At 41.5% G+C, this 22835-nt stretch overlaps 1 protein-coding gene and 1 pseudogene across 1 annotated transcript; one reads left to right on the top strand and one right to left on the bottom strand.

Moving 5' to 3' along the window:
• Positions 1-1228: 1228 nt before the first annotated feature.
• On the bottom strand, positions 1229-1595 carry LOC116896075 (annotated as a pseudogene).
• A 1702-nt stretch (positions 1596-3297) lies between these two features.
• On the top strand, positions 3298-4383 carry LOC116896074 (AT-rich interactive domain-containing protein 4A-like). The gene has a single exon (XM_032897056.1). The coding sequence runs from the start codon at positions 3298-3300 to the stop codon at positions 4381-4383; it is 1086 nt and encodes a 361-aa protein (XP_032752947.1).
• Positions 4384-22835: the final 18452 nt, after the last annotated feature.

The following is a 22835-nucleotide window of genomic DNA, read 5'->3' as shown; positions in this document are numbered from 1 at the left end:
GCTTATGGAGAGGAAACCGGGAAAGGGAGTAACATTTGAAATGTAAATAAAGTTATATCCAATTTAAAAAAGAAAGAGAGGGGATTGAGGACACCAGGATTACAAAGCTCCCTGAATCAGCTAAGCAAGGCACTTAGGAGCTCACAGACTCTGAGACAGTTAATTACAGGGACTACATGGGTCTTCACCAGGTCTGCATGCATATATAGCAATTAGCTTAGCATTTCTATGGGACTCCTGACTGTGAGAACATGTGTGTCTACACTCTTTTGTCTGTTCTTGGGACTGTTTTCCCCGTTAGGTTGCCTAGTCCAATTTTAATATAGTTTCTGCTTCATCTTATATTTTTGTCATGTTTGGTTGTTGCCTCTTAGGGGCCTCTTCTTTTCCAAAGAGAAAGAAAGGGAGTGTATCGGTAGAAGAGAGTAGGTACCTAGGCTGAAGTGGGAGGAGGAGAGGGAGGGGAAAGTAGAACCTGGATATACTGTATGAGAAAAGAATATTTTCAATTAAAGAAGAAAAGAAAAAAATTATGTTTATACATGAACATGTGTACACATTTATGTGTGTGTAGGAGTTTGGGGATAAGGAGGCCAGAGCAGAGTCACTCTTAAGCTAATTTTTCAAGACAGAGTTTCTCACTGGATGTGGAATGAACCTATTTGGCTTTACTGGTTCTCACTGAGCCCTGGGTGTCCTCACATCTCCACCTGCCTTCTGCTGGGATCACATGTGTGCACCAGTGTTTCAGTTCCATCTCCTCCTGCCTTCTGCTGGGATCACATGTGTGCACCATGTTTCAGTTCCATCTCCACCTGCCTTCTGCTGGGATCACATGTGTGCACCAGTGTTTCAGTTCCATCTCCTCCTGCCTTCTGCTGGGATCACATGTGTGCACCAGTGTTTCAGTTCCATCTCCACCTGCCTTCTGCTGGGATCACATGTGTGCACCAGTGTTTCAGTTCCATCTCCTCCTGCCTTCTGCTGGGATCACATGTGTGCACCAGTGTTTCAGTTCCATCTTTTCCTTTTGAGAAAAGTCTGCTCAGGTCATTAACCCATTATTGATTGGAAATTGTATTTTGTTTTTGTTGCACTACTTCTGTCTAAAGACATTATCTTCCTTTTCTGGTTGGCCACGTGCTTTTGAACTCTGTCATTTGTCTCTGGTGCTAGTTTCTTTTCTTGGCAGAAGGTCTAAAATTTCTCCTAGTCACATTTCTGCCTTCTAAGTGGCAGTGATGGCCCGGACCGTGGTCATGAGTTCTTCCATAGGCGGAAGTTGTCGTGGATGACCTTGGCCGGGGGACTAGGCAGTTGGTAATGAGAGAAGTATTGCTGACATTCTTGATCAAGTTGTTATATTGCTTACGGTTCAAACCCATCAAAAACATGGAGACATCCGCAGAATAGCCAGAGATGATAACTTGTTTGGCTCCACCCTTCAGGTATGGCCCAGCTTTCTTCATGGCGATGAATACACTAGGAAACTCTACAACATACTCAGCAGCAGCATCGCTGATGATGGTGGTGGGATCTCTCTCCTGGAAGATGGTGATGGTCATCCTATTCATGACAAGTTTCCCATTGTGATGGTTTGTATATGCATGGCCCAGGGAGTGGCACTATTAGAAGGTGTGGCCCTGTTGAAATAGGTGTGGCCCTGTTGGAGTAGGTGTGTCACAGTGGGTGTGGGCTATAAGACCCTCAGGCTAGCTTCCTGGAAGTCAGTTTTTTTGCTAGCAGCCTTCAGATGAAGATGTAGAACTCTTAGCTGAGCCAGTACCATGGCTTCCTGGACACTGTCATGCTCCCACCTTGATGATACTAGACTGGATCTCTCACAGCCTGTAAGCCAGCCCCAATTAAATGTTTTTTATAAGAGTTGCCTTGGTCTTGGTGTCTATTTACAGCAGTAAAACCTAGCTAAGACACCCATTGTCAGCCTTGACTGTGTGATGGAACTTGCCCTGGGAAGAGTCATTTGAAGCATGTAGACCATGTAGTTGAAATCAAGGAATGGGTCATTGATAGCAACAATAACCATTTTGATAGAATTGAAGGAAACCCTGATAATCGGGTACCCAATATGGCCAAATCCATCCACTCCAGCCTTAAGTGCCATAGGGATGAGACTGAGAACGGAAAGGAACACAGATCCTCATGATAGTCTTAATATGTTTTGTAGCATGGTTTCCAAATAATTTGTTGAAAACCATTGAATGTTATTGGAGAGTGGATTAAAATATATTTTCCTTTTATTTATTATTTATTTACCGTGGTGTTGGTATCATAGTAAGATTGGCTTTTATAGAATGACTCTTATACTGTTCCTTCCCATGCTTTTGTTGAACATGAGAAGGAATGATGTTACTGCTCCTTAAACATTGGGTAGCATCTGTTAGTGAATCCAGCCTTGATTTCCTTTGTAGGGAGACCTTTTTTTCTTAAATTACTTTTCTTTTTTCTTTTATTAATATTTTAAAAAATACATAAAAACATAACTATCCAATGTCTGAATAAATATATTTAAGGAGTTGCAAGATAATCTCTTATTTTACACAAAATTATCAGTTTTAGAAATCTTGTTAAATAACTTTATTGTTATATATTTCATTTTTGTATTTTTGTAACAAAATGAAAACTCTGAAATTACACAGAAAAAAGACAAAATATTTTTGTCAAGGGATAAGATAATCCACTGAAAACTTATTCACAGTTACACTGTAAACATTAATAAACATTAAAATATTTGCATAATTGTGTGCTCAAAAGTCCTATAAAAAGTGGAAGACTTATTACAACTGCAGCTTTTAGTCAACTACACTTCCTTCCAAAATTTATTTTGTTCCATTTACTCTTTTAAACCTGGGCACACTGCTGAACATATACTTTGGCAGTTCTATATAGCAAGTGCTTCCATAAAAAAATGAAATAAAAATATCAACATTAATATTATAACTATAATAATAAAAAACAACACAGAATAAAGCCCCTACTCACCAAGTGTTCAAATGCAGCTCAGTGAAAGTGCAGCAGTAATTCAGCCAGATAATGAGTGCCCTTTTTTTCTCTATTACACAAACACACACACACACACACACACACACACACACACACACACACACACACAGAGGAAAAAATACGGAGGAAAAATTATGACCAATATGGCAGGCTGCCTAACCTTCAATTAGTAATAATCTTATTTTTTGCAACAATAAAAAAGAAGAGAGGAGGGTATAGATACAATCCTTGAACCTATACAGCTGAGTGCTTTCTGTGGTTGTATTTCAGGTCATGGAAGGGACAACTGGAGTGTCCCAAGAAAGGTCTGGCGATGGCGATGGCGTTGGAGCTGAGGGCATGAAAGGCATGCATGTGGAGCAGCACTTCGAAACAGAAAGTGAGGGGATGCCATTGCTGACAGCAGAGCCAGACCAGGGCATCCCAGAAGTGACTAGTGAAAAATCGGACAGTTCAGCCGAAGAACTTGTACACATGCCACTCAAAGAAGAGGAGCACGTGATGCCTCTGATCGGGCCTGAAACCTTGGTAGTCTTGGATGATTTGGATGAAAGAGATAAGCCCAGTATTGAGGATGTGATAGTAGAAGGCTCTGAGTCTAACTCTCTGGGTTCTATTCTGCCTGACCTACCGTCTGTAGCACCGCATAGCTTTTCCGTAGCTTTGCCACTTACTTCCAGCCAAGACGAGTCCAGAAGTATAAAGAGTGAGGGTGATATTACAACTGAAGTTGATAGCATTGCCGAAGAATCGCAAGAAGGCCTGTGTGAGAGAGAATCAGCGAACAGGTCTGAAGCCAGCGTTGCCTCTGGTACCTGTGGTATAATTACACGCGAGAGAAAGCGCAGAGCGAAGGGTCAGAAAAGGCCAAGCGATGCAAATAGTGTATTAATGACAAAAAAGCAAAAGCAAACTCCAAAGCGGACAAGTGCTGCAGCCAAAAGTGAAAAGAATGGGGCAGGACAGAGCAGTGACAGCGAGGACCTTCCCGCCACGGACAGTTCCAGTAACTGCACACCAGTGAAGCACCTTAACCTGCCCAAGCCACAGAAGCTGCCACGTTCTCCTGCAAGAGTCTCCCTCCTCAAAGATAGAGGGAAAGAGAAACACAGAGAAAAGCCTGCAGATTCATCCCCTAGAACATACAAGTGGAGCTTCCAACTCAATGAATTAGATAATATGAACAGTATAGAGAGGATCTCTTTTCTTCAAGAAAAAGCACAGGAAATCAGAAAACACTACATGTCTTTGAAATTGGAAGTTGCAACCATCGACAGAAGGAGGAAAAGTTTGAAAAGGAAAGATAGAGAAGTGTCTCATACAGGACCTTCTTCTATGTCATCGGCTTCATTAGAATGATTCCCTCTTCATTGTCTCCCCCCAAAATGTACTTGCTGTAGAGCGCAGGTTATGAACATTTCTCCACCTGCCAGCAGTTTGCTGCCATGGACAGAAATCCCAAACCCTGAAATACTTGTGTTTTTTTTTTTTTTTTTTCCTAGTCCGGTCGTTATTCCCCTCCTGGTTCACTCTCCCATATTCCACCTCCCATTCCTCCTCTCCCTGTCTCTAAGAGATGTCCTCACCCTCGCTGCTGGGCCTCCCAACTTCCTGGGGCCTCAAGTCTCTTAAGGGTTAGGTGCTGTCTTCTACCACTGAGGCCAGACCAGACAGTCTCTACTGTATATATGTCAGGGGCCTCGAACGAGACAGTGTTTGCTGCCTGGTTGGTGGCTCAGTGTCTGAGAGATCTTAGGGGTCTGGGTTAGTTGAGACTGCTGGTCATCTTATGGGGACGCCCTCCTCCTCACCTTCTCTCTCCCCAGTGTAGAGCATTTCATCTGAGGCCCCTCCCTTTGAGTCCTGAGAGTCTCACCTCCCAGGTCTCTGGTGCATTCTAGGGGTTCCCCCCCACTCCCACCCCCTAAGGTTGCCCATTCCATTCTTTTTGCTGGCCCTCAGTGCTTTCGCCTACCCTCTCCCCCCCTTACCTGATCATGTTCCCATTTTCTCTTTCATCTCCCCTCTCCCACCCAGGTTCCTCCCTCCCTTTGCTTCCCATGATTGTGATTGCTTTCTTCTCCCTCCCAAATGGGATTGAAGTATCCTCACTTGGGCCCTTCAGCTTGTTAACCTTCCTGAGTTTCATGGATTGTATCCTGGATATTCTGTACTTTTAAAGCTAATATCCACTTATTACTGAGTACATACCATGCATGTCATTTTGGGTCTGAGTTACCTAATTCAGGATATTTTCTAGTGCCATCCATTTGCCTGCAAAACTCATGATGCCATCACCTTTGATAGCTGAACAGTATTCTGTTGTGTAAGTGAACCACATTTTCTGTAGCCACATTCTTCTGTTGTGGAAAATCTGGATCGTTTCCAGCTTCTGGCTATCACAGATAAGGCCACTATGTTGGGGCATCTTTTGGGTATGTGCCCAAAAGTGGTATAAGTGGGTCTTCAGGTGAAACTATTTCCAATTTCTGAGGCTCCTCCAGATTGATTTCTAAAGTGGTTGTACCAGTTTGCAATCCCACAAGCAGGGGAGGAGTGTTCCTCTTTCTCCACATCCTCACCAATACCTGTCACCTGAGTTTTTGATCTTAGCCATTTTGATTGGTGTAAGGTGGAATCTCAGGCTTGTTTTGATTTGCGTTTCCTTGATCACTAAAGACTTTGAACATTTCTTTAAGTGTTTCTTGGCCATTTAAGATTTCTCTGTTGTGAATTCTTTGTTTAGCTCTATACTCCATTTTTTGATTGGGTTGTTTGGCTTTTTTGGAGTTCTTTATATATTTTGAATATTAGCTCTCTGTCAGATGCAGGGTTAGTGAAGATTTTTTTCCCTAATCTGTAAGTTACTGATTTGTCCTATTGACAGTTTGCCTTACAGAAGCTTTTCAGTTTTACGAGGTCCCATTTGTGAGTGCTTGATCTGAGAGCCTGAACTGCGTGAGTTCTGTTTAGGAAATCCATGCCCTCAGCTCCTGCAGTGCCACTCTTCCCATATCTATTCAATATAGTACTTGAAGTTCTAGCTAGAGCCATAAGACAACAAAAGGTGATCAAGAGGATACAAATTGGCAAAGAAGGAATCAAGTTATCACTATTCACAGATGATATAATAGCATACATAAGAATTGACCCCAAAAATTCTATTAGAGTACACCTACAGCTGGTAAATAACTTCAGCAAAGTGGATATAAATTTAACCCAAAAAATCAGTAGCCTTCCTTTATATAAATAATAAATGGACTGAGAAAGAAAACAGGGAAGCAACACCCTTCCTTTCCCAATAGTCACAGATAATATAAAATATCTTGGGGTAATTCTATCCAAACAAGTGAAAGATCTGTATGACAAGACTTCAAGTCTCTCAAAAAAGAAGTTGAAGAAGACCTCAGACAGTGGATTCCCATGCTCAGGGATTGTTAGGGTTAAGATAGTAAAAATTGACCAAAAACAATGCAATCCCCATCAAAATTCCAATACAATTCTTCAAAAACATGGAAAGAGAAATTCTCAATTTTTTATGGGAAAAAAAGTCAGGATAGTGAAAACAATTCTTAACAATAAAAGGACATCTGGAGGGATCACTATTTCTGACCTCAAGCTGTCCTACAAAGCAATAGTGATAAAAAACTGCATGGTATTGATATAAAGACAGACAGGTTGATCAATGGAATAGAATTGAAGATGCAGAAATAAAACCACACACTTATGGACACTTGATATTTGACAAAGAAGCCAAAAATATATAATAGAAAAAAGAAAGCATTTTCGGTGCTTGTCTAACTGGCAATTGAAATGTAGAAACATGAAAATAGATCCATATTTGTTACTTTGCACAAAGTGGGGAGACTTTTAATTACTGCTTCAATCTTATTGCCTGGTAGGTGACTATTGCTGATAACTTCTTTAGTTGATTTGGTAAATCATGTGTGTTCTTAGACACCCATTTCCTCTCAAATCTCCAGCTTTTGGAATGTCTTTTTAAATATTTCTTATAATCCTGTGGATGTGATCAGAGTATATTTGTAACTGGACCTTTGGCTACTTTATTATGTTTTTAAATCTACTTTCCTACTCAACCATTATCTCTTCCAAACCCATCCCTCACAACACTAGGTAGGAGAGAAAGAAGGATAGTAGGGAAAGGAGACATCAGTCTCTTTGGAGTACTTCCTGCTGATTAAGGTCATCAAGTTCCTTGGGGCAACTTTGTTCCTTTGTCATCAGGATATCTCTAACCAGTAACCCTCAAACAGAAAACACCAACCAAAAACACCAACAGGGATAGCAGCAGCCATCCATCACAGCCTTTCAGGGCTCTGGCATTTTTATACTCTCTCAAGAGCCCTCAGAATTCCAGACATAAACTATCTTCAGCTGGCAAAATTACGCCCCTGCCCGAGTATGAGATAAATCACAGTTGCTGTTAACAATCTGAAGCAGCTCCATATTCCACATTGGGATTAAAACAAAAATGTTTTCACATAATGTTTCTGTGTTTTTAAAGAAAACAAAATTCTCACTATATATATTAAGATATTTCTTAATCATTATTAATTTTATTAGTTTGGGTCATCTCTCTTTTGTTTAGTTTGGCTCAGTTTGTTATTTGCTTGCCTTTTCAAAGAAGCAAATATTTGATTGTCTATGTATTTGTTCCTTAATTTTTATTATTTCCTGACATCTGATAAATTTGAGTTGGTGTGTTTTTGTGGGTGTTTGTATGTGTATTCATTTGTGTGATCATGGGTGTGAGTCAACATGCATGTGGAAGTCAGACAACAACCTTGGCTGTTAGTTTCACCTTCCACTTTGTGTGACATGGGGCCGCTTGTTTTTGGTTGGTTGGTTGGTTAGTTGCTTTGTTTGTCGTATTAAGGCTATGGATGGTCCATCTTTCTTTAGCCTCCTATTTTGTCCTCCAATTTTGCTTTAGGAGTGAGCAGTGGAATTACAGACTTGTGCTACAAGGTCTAATTTTACATGAGTTATATGGATTCATACCCAGATGGTGATGCTTGAGAAGCAAGTGGTTTACTCACTGATCAATCCCAGTAGTCCAGAGAGTTCTGACTTTTTAGAATGTAATCATTTGTGCCATGGAATTTCCTCCTAAAACTCCCTTAGCTACTTCCCCGAAGTTTTGGTAAGTCGTATTACTTACCAAAAGGGTATGACACCCTTTTTCTGGCCTTTATAGGTACTAGGCACAAAGTGTACAGACGTACATAGGTAAAATGCTTATTAGGCATAAAATAAAAATAAAGTATTTAATCCTAATGATACATTGTACACTCCTAGAGAATTTATGTGCTTTGCATATCTTCTCTTACTGCTGAAATTTTGTTTTTTTCGCCAGCAGGAACGACGCGGCACACACAGGATCCTTCTACAGAAAAAAGCTTTACTGCGTCTTGAGAGGGAGAGCATAAGCTTACAATGCGGAGACGCCGAGTGAGGAATAACCGTCCCTTATATAGGAAACTATCCTCGCCTAGGACGTGTCACTCTCTGACTGGTCGCTGCCAATTATGCCAGATGACGTACCATAACGTACGTGTCCCTTCGAGTAGGGAAGTTACCAGACGCCTGCGTATTACCCTTTTTACTAGGTGCGTTCTGCCAGATGCTGGTGCCATCTTGTAATGGAGTATGTAGAGGACAGCTCCTCGGACAGCTCCTCACATCTGTGAGGACAGCTCCTGGACAGCTCCTCATCTCCCCCTTTTCTGTTTTTTTTTTTTTTTTTTTTTTTTTTTTTTTTTTTTTAAGCAAACAGGACACCCAGATATAGGAGAAGACAGAGGTCATATCCTCGTACAAAGTTGGCGAACCTGTACAAGAGAGATACCCTTAGGCTGTTGTTGGGACCCAGGGCACTCCCGACCCGTCGCACTGCCATTATTCGAGGGAGGAAAACTGGGGCAGAAACCCTCATGTAATATGACATGCCTTCCAGAGGGCGTATTTGGTAGAACTTCCCTGTGCGATGCTAAGCTCGTCACCCCTCATGTGCTGCTCAAGCCGGACACTCTAATCCTGTGCAATGAACCGAGGTTCTAGGAGTGCAAGAGCTGTCCAGCCGGCGACCTGTTGCTTGAGCATGGTCAACCAGATATCAGCTGACGCTCCTTGTTCAAGGGCTACAAGCGCCTGGGCAATCACTACTTTGTCCTTTCTTGTTTGAGATCTCAATTTGCAAAGCAACCAGAGGAGTAACACTAATCCACAGCAGAAGATCACTCCAAAAAGTCCCACTCCCACCCATTCCTTGAAATAAGAGACTGCTGAGGTGATCCAGGAGGACAATCCGTCCGTCAAAGACAGGTCCAGTCGGGTAGAATTTACTTGAATGATGGTCGCTCTCAGCTCCCGAAGTGTCTGTTCAAACTCCGAGGTCCAATTCTGTAACAGATGCTGTGAAAGACTCTTAGACAGATTAGCAGCTCGGGTAAATTTGTCATATTATATGGAGGTGATACAAAGGCCTGGGAGTTTTTGCTCATAGCCAAGCTGGGCCAGTTGCCATAGAATGTCTAATTGCCATCTATACATTAGTTGACAAGCATAAGGCCTCCCTATATCTGAGTATTGGCGAGGCCTGTCTGTCCCGAGCCACAGAGGCGGTGGCGATAAATCATTGATAGTTTGGGTTGTCTGTACTGAATTTGACAAGACCAATGCCGAGGCAGTAACCGAGGCAGCGACTGCTGTCGTAGTAATAATGCCAGCAATAATTGCAGAAGTATCAAAATCTCTTTTTCCTCTAAATAAGGTCATGGTCCCCGGGGCATCAACAGGGATCGGGCTAAAGCGAGCCATGCGGGTAACTACTGCGATATTTTATATGAGTAGCTGTCCAGACAGAGGCAGCAGGTTTGATGTTCCCCGTCCAGGAAAATGACAACCGTCCCTTTTCTCCCTTTCCTCCAAGTAGCATCACCATGGGCGTAAGTGCAGCTACCACTAACGCAATGTAAGGCCACCACCATAGAGAACTGTGGCATTAGCCACAATGTCCTCCTCACCAGTTCCCCATGTGGCCTCCCCTAACCAAGCAGAAGATTGATTATATAACATAATGCAAGGGAGATCAAAAGATGTTTTGTTGAATATGCCAAAACAAAGGCTGCCCTTAAGGGGAATAGTCCTATTTTCTTTTAGTCGTTCAACCTGTGGATCCTTAGGTAAATAGGCCAACCCTAAATCCCTGTTAGTGGTACATCACCGGCATCGGGAGTGGAAAGGTTGACATTATTCCCCATCGTAGCTCGCCCTGCACCGTTGCTGGCATCCATGGAAGAAGAGTGAGGAGGTGCAGGGGTCCCAGTCCCTTCTTGATCACTTGCTGTGATGCTCCGAGTAAGTCGTCCTGGGATCCATATGGGATTTTCATTGTCCTGTGGAAAAACACAGACCGCTCCCCTGGATCTTATTAAAACAGGATCCGGGCCTTTCCATTCATTTGTTAATACATCCTTCCATTTGACTAATTCTTTTGTCCTCTTGGGCTCTGAGCAATGTCGCTCAGCCGCTGTTTGTCCAGCTTCATCAAGATTTAAAAAATTTAAGGTAAAAAGGGCCAGAGCAGTGGCCACTAGGGGGTGTTGGGGGAGTTCTATCATAATTCCCCTTCTTTGTTTTATTAAATATGATTTGAGCGTCCGATGAGCACGCTCTATGATTCCCTGTCCTTGAGGGTTGTAGGGCAGGCCCATCAGGTGGGTAACCTGCATCTGAGCACAAAACTGACGGAATTTTTGAGATGTGTAGGCGGGGCCATTGTCAGTTTTTACACATTTTGGCTTTCCCCAAGCACTCCATGCTTCAAGGCAGTGCTGAATGACATGTGTTGTTTTTTCTCCTGTAAGTGGGATGGCATGTAGAATGCCAGAACATGTGTCTATAGTTTCCCACATTGAAAGCATGATCTTTTATCCGTCCCTTTAACGGGGCGTCACTGGAACTGGAGAATGGCAGCCGCCAGGCCTGAGTTAGTAAGGGCCCTCAAGTTCCTGCAAACTCTAAGCCAATCCTGTAGCCCTTTATTTCTTCGGGGCTATGGCTGGCACTCCTGGGTGGCTTGCTCAAAAAAGCTGTTCTATTAGTGGTGCTGCTTGTTCAGGATCGCCAAAAGATTAGTCCTGCAGCCTCTGTCATTCTAGCTACAAAATCTGAGAAATTTTCCTGGGGTCCCTGAACGATTTTTGTAAGTTGATTATCAATCCCTCCTCTCCTGGACAGTGCCTTCCAGGCTCTAATAGCCGTGCTGGAGACCTGAGCATAGGCGCCCCAGTGGTAAGCAGACTGATCAGCTGCAAAGCGGCCCTGTCCTGTTAAGAGTTCAAAAGTCCATTCTTGTTGCTCAGGTATTGAGGCCGTAGCATTCGCTCTGGCCTGTGTTTGGGCTGCCTCATACCAGAGCGCTTTCCATTCCATGTATTGGCCCATGCTGGCAAGGGCTGCCTTAGCAATCATCTGCCAATCAGCTGGTGTCAATGCTGTCATGGCCAACCTGTCGAGTTGTGTTAGAGTAAAGTTGGCCGTGACTCCATACTTTCTAACTGATTCTGCTAATTCCTTAATCTGATTATATTCAACAGGGGCATGGACCTGTCCTCCCTCCGGAGTCTCAAAGATAGGAAATGTCATACTCAGCTTTCTTCTCACCTTCTCGGGGACTAGTGAGAAGGCGTGTGAGCGTGTCTCATCTGGAGGGGGCGCCGTTGGTGGCGGCCGTGCTAGAAGGCTTCTATTACTTCCCCTACATTCATCGGGGTAATATCTTTCCTCCTCATCTAGCTCAGCCTCCTCCTCTGAGTCTAAGGTTTTATTTTCAGAGCTTTCAGAACTGTCGAGGTTCAGCGCTTCTAGCTCTTTCACAGGGTATAGGCTGGCTCCCCCTCCTGGTTTATGTGTAGAGGAGGAAGTGCTGGAATCTGAAAATGTCAACGCTCCCCTGTCTGCGGACTTACCGGGAGGGCACCTTTTCTTTCTTAGGACGTCCTTTTTCTTGTGTGCGCCCAACCTCTCACTACGTTCGGTTTCTGACAGAGTTTCCCGGACTACCTCGAGAGTGGCCTGTCCTTCTATTACTGCTGCCTTACATGTTTCATCCTTTAAACAATTCTTAACCAGCTTCCATATAGCTTTGGTCCCTAGGCGCAGAACCTCTTCCGCCAATTTTCTATCAAGGTCTTTTCAAGTTTGTTCCATGAGGCAATCAAACGAGCCTGAACAGGCAAACCAAGGCGCCACCCTCTCCACCTCCTTCACAAAGTTTTAAGTGTTCCTCCTCCAATTTTGATGTCCTCTGCTTTAACACTGTTTCCAAGGCCGTGACCACAGACTGTGAGGATCCCATGATGGGCCAGAACATGGCGGCTTATCTCACGTCCGTCTGACAAGGCGTGAGGTGAAAAGGGTAGAGATGGACACGCTGCTGTCTTATGTCTGGGAGTCTTACGCGCCTCCCGGACGGTGCAGCTTATCTCGTCGGCCTTATCGCGTCCTTGCTCCTCAACAGTCAAAATCGAAGGTAAAGGGAGCTCTTGTGAAGCTCACTTATATCGAGAGACTGAGACGCGCCTTCAGCTGCTGTGATCGTCCTTTTAACAGCGAAAACGGTGAAAACAGAACATAAAAGAGTAGGGTGGCTCCAGGACAAATACTATAGCCTCAACAAATCCTTCCCAAGGCGGTGACAACCCCAGACCAAAGTCCAAGAGAGGGCTGCCTCTCCGAGCGTATCTACCTGTAGTTCTGAATCCTCCTTGTCGCCAAGGGATCTCGAAGGTGCTGACGATGGCGAGGTCTTTCCCGGTTTTTGGCACCAGATGTCCCTTCGTCTACGCCAGCAGGAACGGCGGCACACAGGATCCTTCTACAGAAAAAAGCTTTACTGCGTCTTGAGAGGAGAGCATAAGCTTACAATGCGGAGACGCCGAGTGAGGAATAACCGTCCCTTATATAGGAAACTATCCTCGCCTAGGACGTGTCACTCTCTGACTGGTCGCTGCCAATTATGCCAGATGACGTACCATAACGTCGTGTCCCTTGAGTAGGGAAGTTACCAGGCGCCTGCGTGTTGCCCTTTTTTTTACTAGGTGCGTTCTGCCAGATGCTGGTGCCATCTTGTAATGGAGTATGTAAGGACAGCTCCTCGGACAGCTCCTCACATCTGTGAGGACAGCTCCTTGGACAGCTCCTCACATCTGTGAGGACAGCTCCTTGGACAGCTCCTCACAGTATTACTTACCAAAAGGGTATGACACCCTTTTTCTGGCCTTTATAGGTACTAGGCACAAAGTGTACAGACGTACATAGGTAAAATGCTTATTAGGCATAAAATAAAAATAAAGTATTTAATCCTAATGATACATTGTACACTCCTAGAGAATTTATGTGCTTTGCATATCTTCTCTTACTGCTGAAATTTTGTTTTTTTCCTTTTCTCCATCCTTATTAAATTGGTTATTTCTTATTTACATTTCAATTGTTATTACCTTTCCCGGTTTCCAAGCAAACATCCCCTTAATCCCTCTCCCTCCCCTTCTCTATGGTGTTTCCCTCCCCATCCTCCTCCCCTTACCACCCTCCCATCAACAATCCTGTTCACTGGGGGTTCAGTCTTGGCAGGACCACGGACTTCCCCTTGCACTGGTGCCCTTACTAGGCTATTCATTGCTACCTATGCAGTTGGAGCCCAGGACCAGTCCATGTATAGTCTTTGGGTAGTGGCTTAGTCCCTGGAAGCTCTGGTTGGTTGGCATGGTTGTTCATATGGGGTCTCAAGCCCCTTCAAGCTCTTTCAGTCCTTTCTCTGAATCCTTCAACGGGGGTCCCATTCTCAGTTCAGTGGTTTGTTGCTGGCATTCGCCTATGTATTTGCTGTATTCTGGCTGTGTTTCTGAGGAGAGATTGACATCTAGTTCCTGTCAGCCTGCACTTCTTTGCTTCATCCATCTTATCTAGTTTGGTGGCTGTATTTGTATGGGCCACATGTGGGGCAGGCTCTGAATGAGTGTTCCTTCTGCCTCTGTTCTAAACTTTGCCTCCCTATTCCCTACCAAGGGTAGTCTTGTTTCCCTTTTAAAGGAGTGAAGCATTTGCATTTTGGTCATCCTTCTTGAGTTTCACGTGTTCTATGCATCTAGGGTAATTCGCGCATTTGGGCTAATATCCATTTATCAATGAGTGCATGAAGATCCTGGACAGATGTCATACAGACCCTAAGAGATCACAAATGCCAGCCCAGGTTACTGTATCCAGCAAAACTCAATTAACATAGATGGAGAAACCAAGATATTCCATGACAAAACCAAATTTACACAATATCTTTCCACAAACCCAGCCCTACAAAGGATAATAAATGGTAAAGCCCAACATAAGGAAGCTACACCCCAGAAAAAGCAAGAAACTAAACGTCTTGCAACAAAACAAAGAGAAGACAAGCACACAAACATAACCTCACATCCAAACATGAATATAACAGGAAGCAACAATCACTATTCCTTAATATCTCTCAACATCAATGGACTCAATTCCTCAATAAAAAGACACAGATTAACAAACTGGATACGCAATGAGGACCCTGCATTCTGCTGCCTATAGGAAACACACCTGAAATTTTGTTTTATAGCACTATGATCTGATAAGATACAAGGAATTGTTGCAATGTGCTCAATTTTAGACAAGATTCTGTGGGCTGCTGAGAAGAATGTATATTCTGGGTACATTAGAAAGACTATTCTGTAGATATTATTAATGTTTTGTTGTTGACTTTTTGTTTGGAAAACCTAACAATGTGAATCGAATATTGCAATTATTCACCACTATTCAGTGAGGTCCTATCTAAATTTTGATGCCTTCAATGAATTTATTATGAAATTGAAGCCATGATATTTGATGCATAGATGTTTGCAATTGTTACATCTCTTCGATACGTTATTTTCTGTAGTGACGTATAAGTGCCTTCTTTATCTCTTCTGCACATCTGTGGTTTTGAGTCTCTTTCATCACATGTGATAATAGCTATACCAGTTTATTTACAGCTTCTCTAGTCAGCATGTAGATTTTCATCCTTTGAATACCATTTGTCAAATGTGACTTTTGGAGACCACAGATCTTGTTTTTCAGTCTGGAAGGTACTACTGAGAAGGGTTTGCTGTTTCCTAGACTTTGAGGGAAGTTGTTCTGGTGGTTTGGATTATTGCTCATTCCTGGTCTTTTCCTCAGTTCCTAGTAGAGCTTTTCTACTAGATCTATTGTGTTTGGTGCAGTAGATTGCTTCCTATGTGTCCTTTGTTCATTTATTCTGCTCGTAAAATATATCCTTCTTGTAAATGAGACTTTAATTTCACTTCCTTTGTGTATAGTAATTATTTGTTTTTTGACTGCATGGGCTTGGTTACCCTGAATTCTTTTAGTTTATGCTTGTTATGATTTCTCCATCAATTTTTAGGAGACAACTTTTATGGGTATAGAAAAATTCTTTTCTCTCTTTTCTTTTCTGTTGTCTTTTTTTCCTTTTGGGACTTTAAGTATATCATGTTATCCCCCCCCCACCCTCCTCTGGCATACACAGTTTTAGGGAAAAGATCTGATTATCTTCTAATGTTTCTGCCTTTGAATGTTAGCTAGCCTATTTTCTTTATAAATATGAGTATTGTTTCTATGATTTGTATTTTTGACATCTTGACATATTATAAGAACTTTATCTTTCTAGTGAATATTTGGGGTGCTAGGTAACGCTGGATGTTCATTTTCCTTCATTACATGTAGGAAAATACTCCCCTATATTTTCATTGAATAAGTGATATGTACATTTAGAGTTTATGTTAGCCTCTCCTGTCTTGTGGATTCTGAGGTTTGGTCGCTTGAATATATCCTGTCCAAAAGTTTGTTTTCTATTTGGTCTAACCTGGTGATGATGCTTTCCACTATATTCTTGATTGATTGATCTGATTTTATCATTTTTTATGTTGTTCTACTTTCATCCATGTTTTAAAAATTCTCAAATGTCTGACCTTTTCATATATTTCATTAATTTCTTTGTCTTGAATTGATTTCCTTTGCTTCATTCATTGATTTAAATCTTTTTTTTTTGCATCTTTGAGCCTATTAAAAAGCATGTCCTGAAGTATTTCTTTATATTATGGTTGCATCATCATCTTGCCTTTCTAGCATTAAGGAATTTGTGAACTTATGGGTGTATCATAGTTGCTTGTATATCATTAGAAGTAAATCAGATCTTTCCCCCAAAACTATGTAAACCAGGAAAACATCACATGATATACTCATTTTTACATGTGCTTGTTGTTTATCCATTTATTGTGATAAAGGGATTCTTCAGATTTTATTTTTTTCTTTTATCCCTGTTTTGTTTATTTTATGTGTGTCTTGCTAGTGAGTTTTTCTCCTAGAATTACTTTCCTTAGTTGTACTTAGTGCTGAAGCCAACTGTAGTGATGGGTACAGCAATCATACCATAGTCCTATAGCTGTCATTGAAGTCTTTGCTCATAAGACACAAGATAAAACCAAACAATGAACAAATAAAGTACACATGCTTAAATCAAGCAAAAAACTAAAGAAAAATTTAAAATACATACAAACAGAAATATATGTTATAACATTACAAGATGATATGGCATTCCCCTTACCTTGATGTCTTTTGTAGAAGCCTCTGTAGGTGCTGGGAACATTGATAATCTCAGTATCCAAAGAGTTTATGTCAACTTGCCATTCTAGCTCTGAGGGATTCCTTTGTGGGACTTTCCTTTTTGTCTGAATTTCTTGATCTGAGACTCTATATGTGAATTGGAATGTTGTCTATGTTGTTTAAGGGATCTAATCTTTCCATTTTTAAACTTGAGGGGTTTCCTGTGGCTATGCCTCTGGGGGAATGTAGAAAGATCGTTGCCTTTTCCTCTTGAGAGGCCTCTTTGGTATGCCCACGTCAGGAGACAGATCTGACTACCTAGCATGTTGCTCACCAAGGCCATCTCCAGCAATTACCACCACAGTGTCCATGGAGAATCTCAGCTTCAGGCTCCTGACTCCACAGCGTGTTCTACTCTAGCTGTTTCTCTACACATGGTATACCTTATTCCATGTGTTTCCTCTACCACTCAGTTTCTGCAGTTCACTGTTCTCATGGAGCCCAAATGCAGGACTCAGGAGAAACATGTTCCTGGAAGCTACTACTGCTAGTGCAACTCATTGACCACAGCAACATGACTGGGCACCTGCTGGCTGGACATGAAGCTCAAGGAGGGTTATTTCTTTCTTTTACAGGAATCAGGTATGTTACCTTTACCCTGACTCTTGCCTTTCACCAGATTGCACAGAGGCAGTATTTAACTTATATGAAAGTAGAAATAGCTTGTTGTTCCCTTATCCTTATATTCTCTTCCAAAAATCCTATTTTCCAAAAGAAATTGGTAGTCACCAGTTGGAAACATAAATTTGGCAACAACTTTTCCAAAGATTAATGACTTTGCAGTCTGGAATCTAAGGGCAAAACCTTATTTGTTCCCATTCTAGTTCTCAAATAATTGACACAAAGACCTAATAAGTATATTGACAATCTGTAAGACAGGATGCACAGGTTCTGAGCTATTCTAACCCTCAAAGCTATCAACTTCAGCCACAGATCGTTTGCCTTCAATTTGACTCTGGCTGCCTTGCTCTAGTCTATGTGTATCCTTATATCTGCTCTCTCATCACAGCCTCATGGTGAATCTTCTTGATCAATCCATGTGGTCTCTATAAGTTCTTTTTGTCTGGTTCTTCTTTTACACCCTTCTGCCTGAGACCCTAGGCTGGGATTAGAGGTCCACACCTTTTGTTCCTCTGCCCAGCCATAGGCTGATCAGCTTTTTATTAAAATGTCAGAGATAATTCGGGAGCATTCTTTACACAGCACGATACAGGAGATGATTCAGCAATCATGATATTACTAGCATGATACTGTGACCAGATTTCTAGGCACAGAAATCAACATCTGAATATACAGTGCTCAAGACGAACTCCCAATATAACATGCCATTGCCATATATATAACATATATATATAATATATATAATCTATCTATCTATCTATCTATCTATCTATCTATCTATCTATCTATCTATCTATCTATCTATCTATCTATCTATCTAATGTCCTCTCAGCCATCACGTCCTCTGTTTACTTTATGTCACAGTGAACATCTGTCTCCTCTGTTGCTCAAGTGTCCTCAAGTGTTTTCCGATGCTGTAGACTGGGGTTTTCTGTTCTCTGATGTAAAAACCTCTTTTGCTCAGCATTTTGCTTAGCTATCTCGTTTTCATCATCCAGCCTTCAGTCTGAATCCTGTCTCTAGAGTTCTTTGACTGCTCAAGACACAATGAACATGTTCACTTTTATTCTGTCTCCTTTTGTAATGATTTTATGGTTTCTATCTGGACTATTTATTCATCTATTTCTTTTTATGACATATTATAGGATGCAAGTTTTGGGTAGGGAGAAGTTGTTCTTTGTTTACTATCTTAATCTCAGGGTTTGATACATCTGGTATACTGTCTTAATGAATATTTAAAAAAAACAATATTTTTAATATACTTTGTGCTATTATTTATTTATTAATTTTTATTTATTGGATATTGTCATTCTGACGTCACATTTCTTTATGACCAACTATTATATTCAACTAAAGCTGCTATAACAAAATATAGGCTGGGTGACCTGAGCAACAAGAAAATTATTTTTTCAGTCTAGAAGTTTCATTCTTAAGGCGTTAACTAATTTTTTACCTGGAAAGGCTTCAGTCTCACTTTCTGGCTCAATATAACATAAGAACACACAGATTGGAGCTGGAGGAAAAGAAGAAACCCCTCACATCCACTCTTCATTTATTTGATTTTAATGAGGGCAGGAATACTATTAGATGGCCACTCTACACTTGGGACCTCATTTGACCCTAATTACTTCCTCAGAAGCTCCATCTCCAGATACAGCAATATTGATAATTAATCCATTTCATGAAATTTTGAAGAGCACACCACCTATTTCTCAGTGGTTTTATTCATACCTGTAAGCATTCAGATTTCTGCTTTTCTGTAATGAACTCCTCTCTATGTCTTATTTAAGTTTATTCTGTGTTTTATGTTGTCTTTATAGAAAGAAATTCCTTCGTTCACTTTGTCTTTCTCCATATAGGGCTTTATAAGTAGTAATTTCATGTATATTTATTGGCTAATTAAATTCACTTCCACATTTCCAATAATGAACTTTCATCCATCCTCACATTCTTTATCTCCAGCTGCTAATTATATTTACACTCGAGTCCTCTATTTCAGTCCCAAATTCCGTGTACCAAACCCCATCATTTGCTGACTCCCCAAAGAGCTTCCTCTCCTTTTTCTTCCTTCCCCCTGCAGTGCAGTCTCCTGATCATTCAGGCCTAAAACTTGGCTGTGATCTGTGACTCATTCTCTACATTTTCACCTCCTGGGTCTAATCAGTCACTAAACAAGTCGCTTCTTTCTTTGATCTTGCATGATATTTCCTAAGCATTTGTATGTTGTTTTAAAAATTAACTTTCTTTTTATAAGGGCTTTAAATCTATAGAAAATTATGAAGATAGTTCAGATTACATTATTTCCTACACCCATCCCCCTGCCATCAGTATATTGAGTATCTTTACAGTTCGTTTATCATGTATGACTAATGAAACACTACCAATATACCAATATACCAATCAGGTGAAATTCAGACTTTATTTTTAAATGTTTCAAATTTTGTCCAGAATGCTATAGTATAATTATCATATTTTAGTGACATATTATATTTTTGTGTTGCCTTAGCTTCATTTTGAGAATAAGTTTGCCTTCTCATGTCAGAAGCAGGCTCATCTCCCTAATACAATGTCTAGATTGACACCTTTTCTCAGCTCCTCTGAGTGGTCCACACAGATATCAGCTTTTTATATCTTCTGTTCTCTGTGGGACGGCTGGACACAGACTGTTTAGCTGTCCTGATGGCCCTCAGACCCTGCCTGTCACTATAGATGTACCTATTAAATACTTCTCAGTCACATGGGACCCAGCGCACCCCCTGTCTGTCTGCATTAATCCCGAGAGTTAAAATTCTCCACTGGAAACTGGGACAGGGAGTCTACCACCACAGTGAGGATCTCAGTGGGTGTGTACACCTTTTTGTTTTGTACTTAGAGTACTTTATATACATGTATGAAATTGCCAAATAACTAAATTAATTTTTTTCTCCATCTTTATTTATTTGGGTATTTCTTATTTACATTTCAATTGTTATTCCCTTTCCCGGTTTCCAGGCCAACATCCCCCTAACCCCTCCTCCTCCCTTCTATATGGGTGTTCCCCTCCCCACCCTTCCCCCTCTACCGCCCTCCCCCCAACAATCTCTTTCACTGGGGGTTCAGCCTTGGCAGGACCAAGGGCTTCCCCTTCCACTGGTGATCTTACTAGGATATTCATTGCTACCTATGCAGCTGGAGCCCAGGGTCAGTCCATGTATAGTCTTTAGGTAGTGGCTTAGTCCCTGGAAGCTCTGGTTGCTTGGCATTGTTGTTCATATGGGATCTCAAGCCCCTTCAAGCTCTTTCAGTCCTTTCTCTGATTCCTTCAATGGGGGTCCCGTTCAGTGGTTTGCTGCTGGCATTTTCCTATGTATTTGCCATATTCTGGCTGTGTCTCTCAGGAGAGATCTACATCCAGTTCCTGTCTGCCTGCATTTCTTTGCTTCATCCATATTATCTAGTTTGGTGGCTGTATATGGGTGGGCCACATGTGGGGCAGGCTCTGAATGGGTGTTTCTTCAGTCTTTGTTCTGAACTTTGCCTAGACCCTTTTTTTTTTACTTTTAAATTTTTCTGTTGAAGTAATTTATGGTGTTGTTCCACAATAGCTTGACCTCGTGGATTGTGAAGGATTTCAGGAACACGATTAATATTCTATAAATCACAAAATTCCTTACATGATTTGCTTCGGTAAGCAGGGCCAGTATATTTGTTATGGGAATCTATGGGAAATGCATAGAGATATTTGACATAGACAAGTTCCATATATGACACAATGGTATTTTTCTGGAAAATGCTCACACAGGAGCTCCAAAGCTGCCCATTATGACTAGAAGGTTCTGATTCCTCCCCAGTCCACCAAATAAACTGCCCCCCAAATTTAAATAAATAGCAGAGTCCAATTTTTCAGAACCCATTTCTGTCTCTTGGCTTTTTACGTTCTCCTGGGGTAAGGGTTCTTGATCACTCTGTCTATCCCCAGTGTCTTCAGCCTGTTTGCCAAGTTCATCTTCAGCTGGCCAACAGCAGGAAATAAATAAATGGAAAAACCACTCTTTAAAGTCAAGCATAATAATCGTCCTTGCAGAATCATAGTAGAGCAGGGAAATCTGGATAAAAGGCCCCCCTGCTTTCATAATAGCATTTATGTCCCTAAGATCCTATAACAGTCAAAATTAATTATTCTCTCATATGAGTAGAAAAATAGGAGTTCTAAAGACCAATCGAAGTTCTATAAATCCTAGTTGTAATTTTTCCTATCCTAGAAATTGGGCCCGTTTTACTTTTTCTCAAAGAAGGGGGCTTTGATCAATCTATACTGGCTCACTCCTGCTGTGAGGGAAACCAAAAAGCTAAGTACTGGAGCAGCAAAGCCCTGTTCTCAGGCAGCTGAGGAGCCCTTCCTGCTCCTCCTAACTCAGGCAATGGGCTTCAGTGTTGGGTGGTCTTTGGTGTCAGGAAGGGGCATGGGGCCAGAGGGCTCTGAGTTACAGTCAGATGGCCAAGCCTTGAACACAGCTCACTCAGGGACTACCAGGGAGCCAGAATGCCTGTGGAAATCACTTGGTCTGCCTTGCCAAGACCTGCCAAAATGTGTCTGGCAGACATTTTTAAAAAAAATTTGTTTTAATGATTCTCCTGAGATGTTCCAAGCAATGTATCACCGTAGTCAAGAATGCAAAATAATTGACATGGACTTTACTATGGGCTCCTTTTACACTGGTTCCTATGTGTTTTCAATTTTCAACATCAATGGTTCCTTGTTTAGGATTCAAACCATTTAGGATGGAATTTTATAGTCATTGTACAAAGTTACAGAGCTGTTGCTCTGAATATTTTGCTCCTCTGGATCTTCAAATACAGCTCAATAATTATATAAAATGCTTTTGCCTCAAAGGACTGAGAGGAACCCATGTTATTGTACTCTCTCACTTATGGTTAAAACCCCTTGGGTGATAGGACCAAATTTTTACCCTCCAGGTAAAAATCTATTTAGAGAAAATGTTTCCTACTTTCTCTAAGGTTGGAACCCTGTACATTGCCCACTAGTTTTGTCAGTCTCCGAGTAATAATCTGTGAGAGTCAAGAAAGTATTTGGGTTCAACATGACTCAGAAACTATTGCTGATTCAAACTTCAGGCATCTGGTGATGAAAATTTTATTTTAGCCATATTTAAGTATAGCACAATTTGGTGAAAACTTTGCTGGTGATAACTAATGCAATTCTGCATGCACAATAAAACTTGAGCCATGATTTCGTCGAAATCCTTTGTAAAATCTGTGGCATCTTCCACAAAGATAAATTCTACAGATTGAATAAGGGTCTTACAATAAGGGCCTGGGGGAGGATCTGATATGGTCTTGGCCACAGAAATACTGAAATATAACCACTGAATTGAACAAGTCACCTCCCAGCCTCTAGGAAGAAAATAGTTTATACATCCTTTGAAGTAGCAACCCTGTGTGTTTAACAT

This window comes from Rattus rattus, chromosome 3 (assembly GCF_011064425.1).
Source record: "Rattus rattus isolate New Zealand chromosome 3, Rrattus_CSIRO_v1, whole genome shotgun sequence".
Lineage (NCBI taxonomy): Eukaryota > Metazoa > Chordata > Mammalia > Rodentia > Muridae > Rattus > Rattus rattus.
Note: the sequence above shows the minus strand (reverse complement) of the source record. Positions and strands in the feature narration are given on the sequence as shown.

What these genes read in the sequence shown, in the direction of transcription:
- LOC116896074 (XM_032897056.1), top strand. Translation starts at nt 3,298, where the DNA reads ATGGAAGGGACAACTGGAGTGTCCCAAGAAAGGTCTGGCGATGGCGAT.